Genomic DNA, 4563 nt, shown 5'->3' with positions numbered 1-4563 from the left:
AGACTAAATGTCAAACTCTATTATTGAAAAAATAGGTAGAAAACATCACCTCGGTAGCTTACTACTCAACTTAGTTGTCGGTCTCAATCCAATATAATTTTATAAATATCATTTGAATGATTTTACACTAGTTAGGACCAGTAATAGGTGTTAAAATATTTTAAAACTCATTTTTGTACAAATTTGTATTGAAAACTTTGAATAACATTTTAAAAATTCACAACAATTAAAATAAATGTATAAAAATCATCAAAATACCTAAAACTAGTGAAAATCGTTCAGAAGTTGGACAATTCATGAAACTCATCGGTGCATGTAACACACGCGAGACCGAAATTTTTACATGAGATGTGTTTTGTAATTTTCGAAAACTTTTATGTTGAATACCTTTCAAAATTCGGAAATGATCAATAACATATTTGGAAAAACAAGAATGAATGTCAAGTTTGTTTCAGACAACCTAAAACAGTATTTCCAACAACTGTTAGGATGATCGGCCGACACATTCTCAAACTAGAAAATATTATGAACAACTTTTATTTTAAAATGAAGGAAAAGTCGTTTAATAAGAAGGAGAAATAAGGAGAACAAACTAGTAACCTGAATTAATTTTAAAAAAAAATTCCAAAAATGTTCTTCATGATTTCAATCAATTTTAGAAATCTTGGTTGATGATCTTCATACATCTTCATTTCCAATGTGATTCTGGGCAGAAAACGGGTATTGTGTAAATTTTTCCGAATTTTTGGGAATGATTTCTTAATTCTTCCTTATTTTTCATTTTTTGCTCATCTCTCTAAAACCCATGAATTCAAGGATTTTTATGATGAAATACATCAATCAAGGCCTATCTATAAATAGGGAGAATGAAGGAGAGTAAGTCATCTATCCTACCCAAGCATTGGCCTATCTTTGCGACATATTTCCGTCAAGTTATTGACACCTTCTCCATTAAATTAGTGACACTTAACTATCTATTAAATTTAATTATTAATAGAAAATTTTGAATTAGATAATATTTTATAAGTTTTATTTAAATTTTTATAAAATATATATTATTTTGTTTATTTATTCCTTTATTTAATTTGTATTATTAGCATATTTTATGTATTTGCAATGTTCAGTTTAAATTTATTTTGTAGAATAATAAAATTAACTTACTAATATTATTTATATAATTTTTATTTATTTCAGTTCAAACTCTTTTAGACATTAATGTGTCGACAAATTATTTATATATGCCAAACTTTTGCTAGAATAAATTTGTTATTGATTTTTTATTATTTATTTAAATTCATTAATTAAATTTTGACAAAAAACCTCAAAATTTTTATGTGTTACATATTTCCTTTCCATTTATTTTCTTAAAGCAATAAAATTAATTAGTGGCGATATACTGATAATGATTGATAAATATTTTTCCAAATCATTATTATAATTTGATAACGATAATGATTGACAACCATTTTTTGGATGATTTCAAAAAGAAATTTGAGAAAAATATATAATTTATATTTTTTTAACTCGATTTAGATTTAAAATATGGAGTTGAAGCATGAGAACGATATATATATATATATCTACTACTATATATAAAAGTATTTGCATCGTTATATTGAATACCAAAACTTAAATTATAATAAAATTAAATCTAAAAATGCTCCGCTTGATGGTATATTTTTCATGAAACAAATTTGTTATATATAGTTCAATGAGTTGTGAATTTCAAAAGTAAATATTTGAAGTCAATTACATATACTGGGCATACGCGGTGAATTTATGCACAAGTTTTGACTGGTAGAAGGTACTGGTTCAACTTGATCTACTTGTGACACCCAATTGCGGGAGGAGCCGGGAACTTGTGTGAGAAGATCTCACGGGTCGTATTTTGTGAAGACGGATATCTTATTTGGGTCATCCATGAAAAAATATTACTTTTTATGCTGAGAGTATTACTTTTTATCGTAAATATTGGTAGAGTTGACCGGTCTCACAGATAAAGATTCGTGAGACCGTCTCATGAGAGACCTATTCTCGAAAATTTGGGTTTCGATTATCAATTCCAACAGCATTTAAAGTATGAACGAACGGAAGAACAAAATATAAGCTCCGGTCAAACAGGATTTCTTTGTTTTCTGGGATTGATCAAACCAAGAGGTTCCGAAAAACCGCAAGTATTGAATCATCAACGACTAAGCAACATCTACCAACAAGCAGTGTTAAATTATCAAATATCTACCACCAAAGTTTCAGATTAGCATACCAATCAAGAGGTATTGCATAACTTTTAGGCTCAAATTCATGATCGAACGGAGGAGACGCTATACCATGACATAAGAACTTAAAGAGAAACATGCCCGACTCATCCAATCCTTCAAGATTTACAAAATATTCATCCACAATCAATCCTTCCCGTTTGACAACATGGAAGTGACAATGATCGTGACCATGATCGTGATAGTTTCCGAAAAGGTTGAAGCATTGAGATGAGTTGTGAGCTGCAAAAACTAAGCATTCAACAAGTATCCCAGTCTATGTTGTCACTTCCCGTTTTACGGATTCAAGTAACAACAGTAGCTGGATGGAAAAGAAAATGGCTGTCCCTAAATCACATGTGGTGGTCTAGCTTTTGATATTTGGGATAAGGACATAAATGAATGAGAATCCAACACTTCAAGTTCATCATGGATGAAGCAACAATTTCTCTTAGCATAACAATCTTGAATTGAACAGCTAAATGTCTGCATAGGGTTAGAGTATAAAAGTCGATACAGCAGAATACAGTGATTTATAGAAAGTAAAAGAAGATGAATCATCTTTTGAATTTAAAAATTATCCAGTAATAAAGCAGAGGACCACAAGAAGAATAAAAACTCCATGAACAGTTAGATAATAAATCAGACAAAAATGAATTCCACGTTCTTCAATTAACCCTTCTGTATTTTATTGAGATGATTTATTCCAACGATCTTAAAGTATATCTGTAAATGTATTTATGCATACTCAATATCCAATTTGTTCCCTGAAGAAAAGAAAGGGTAAAGTTCAATATAAAACACTACTTCTTATCCTTTCCAGATTTTTTTGGCCCCGGAACTTCCATTCTGCCAACAGAACAACCACACCTAGCTCGGAAAACCAGAACCGCCCTCCCGTTTGCAGGCGCCAGTTTCTTGAGCTCTGCCTCCAATTCCCTATGGTGATCACGAGGCAATTCAAACAGTCCCTTCTTTATTGCATTTTTGGCTGGATAGTTTGCCTTCTTTACATGCTCTCCTGTCTCTAACTGAATGTCGAATTCAGCCGCGTTGCGAAGCCCTCTACATCCCCATTTTCCGCACTTTCTATCCATAAACAGTGTGATTGCCACAAGTGCGGACGCTGAAAACAACATGCTAAGGCCTAAACATCCAAACACCATAGGAGCACCGACAATTTCCTCACTCAGAACTTCCAAGATTTCTTCACCGAATTCGATGGTTTTGTGCACTAAAATCTTGGCACAGGGATAGAGTAAAACCCCAAAAGCGCCAATCACAGCAATCAAGATTACGACATCAATCAGAGCAGAGCGTGATTGCTCACAGGCGGGGATCGCAACATGATTTGGGGAGTTGGAATTCTTCCTGTTCTTGTAAAATTGATTAATTTGCCTCATTTTCAAACAAGGGTCGCTCGAGTTCACATATTTAGCCATGCCCATATGTTGGTCATCCGAAATCGAGCTGACGAAAAAGACCATTTGGATTGAATATCGCACCCAATAAATCAAAAGATTGAATCTTTAATCAGACCCTCGATGTTACAACAAACCTTCAAATCAACCCACTTCCGGAAAGGGGAAAAGAATTGATTCTGGGTGCACCTGAAGAAGATCCGCAATTACCGGCGCCTCGCTACTTAAGAAACCTGATCTTTCCACAAAAGCAGCTCAAAAACAATCTCGCAAATAAAGCATCTATATTATCATTATCAATAATGAAATCACCAAGAAACTGCGATTGATGACATGAAACAAGAATTCTGGCCGGCTATTTGGAGAGGTTTTGAATTTTGAGAAGAGACCAGAAGATAAAGCAAAGAACCCAGATTAGTAAATGACACACTTGAGATTTTAATTAATCAGTTACAAGCCACAATAAAGATGAAGCGCCGTGGGATGAATGGCTCAAAAATGAAAAGTCATACACGCTAAGTAAAATTCTTCCCCGCTCCTTTTTCTTGGAGTCTTGCGGGCTTACAGGGGAACTCGGTCAGACCAAATGCTAGGGGTTATTTAGAGTTTGTGACTCGAACTCTTTTGTTAGAGCATGTCTCTTATGAGAAGGTCTCACGAATTTTTATCTGTGAGATAGGTCAATCTTACTGATATTCACAATAAAAAGTAATACTTTTACTATAAAAAATATTACTTTTTCATCGATGACTCAAATAAGAGATCCGTCTCACAAAATACGACCCGTGAAACCGTCTCACACAAATTTTTTTCCTTCTGTTATATGGAATTTTTTTGGTGTTGTATCTTGATTGTTTTCCGGATCCTCAACATACGATGTCAATTTA

General features: G+C 33.2%; 1 protein-coding gene across 2 annotated transcripts; it reads right to left on the bottom strand.

Moving 5' to 3' along the window:
- Positions 1 to 2897: 2897 nt before the first annotated feature.
- Positions 2898 to 4243, bottom strand: LOC142531560 (uncharacterized). 2 transcript variants are annotated; one of them, XM_075637739.1, is made up of 2 exons: positions 3814 to 4243; positions 2898 to 3725 (listed from the first exon to the last, which is right to left on the bottom strand). In XM_075637739.1, the coding sequence occupies exon 2, from the start codon at positions 3701 to 3703 to the stop codon at positions 3059 to 3061; it is 645 nt and encodes a 214-aa protein (XP_075493854.1). In that variant the 5' UTR covers positions 3704 to 3725; positions 3814 to 4243; the 3' UTR covers positions 2898 to 3058. The 2 variants fall into 2 exon arrangements, with proteins under 2 accessions (XP_075493854.1, XP_075493853.1); XM_075637738.1 differs by having other exon boundaries at positions 2898 to 4239.
- Positions 4244 to 4563: the final 320 nt, after the last annotated feature.

Source organism: Primulina tabacum, chromosome 17, assembly GCF_025594145.1.
Source record: "Primulina tabacum isolate GXHZ01 chromosome 17, ASM2559414v2, whole genome shotgun sequence".
In the NCBI taxonomy this organism is placed as follows: Eukaryota; Viridiplantae; Streptophyta; class Magnoliopsida; order Lamiales; family Gesneriaceae; genus Primulina; species Primulina tabacum.
Note: the sequence above shows the minus strand (reverse complement) of the source record. Positions and strands in the feature narration are given on the sequence as shown.

Excerpts from the sequence above, each read along its gene's own strand:
- LOC142531560 (XM_075637738.1), bottom strand. The coding sequence starts at position 3,742 with ATGGTCTTTTTCGTCAGCTCGATTTCGGATGACCAACATATGGGCATG.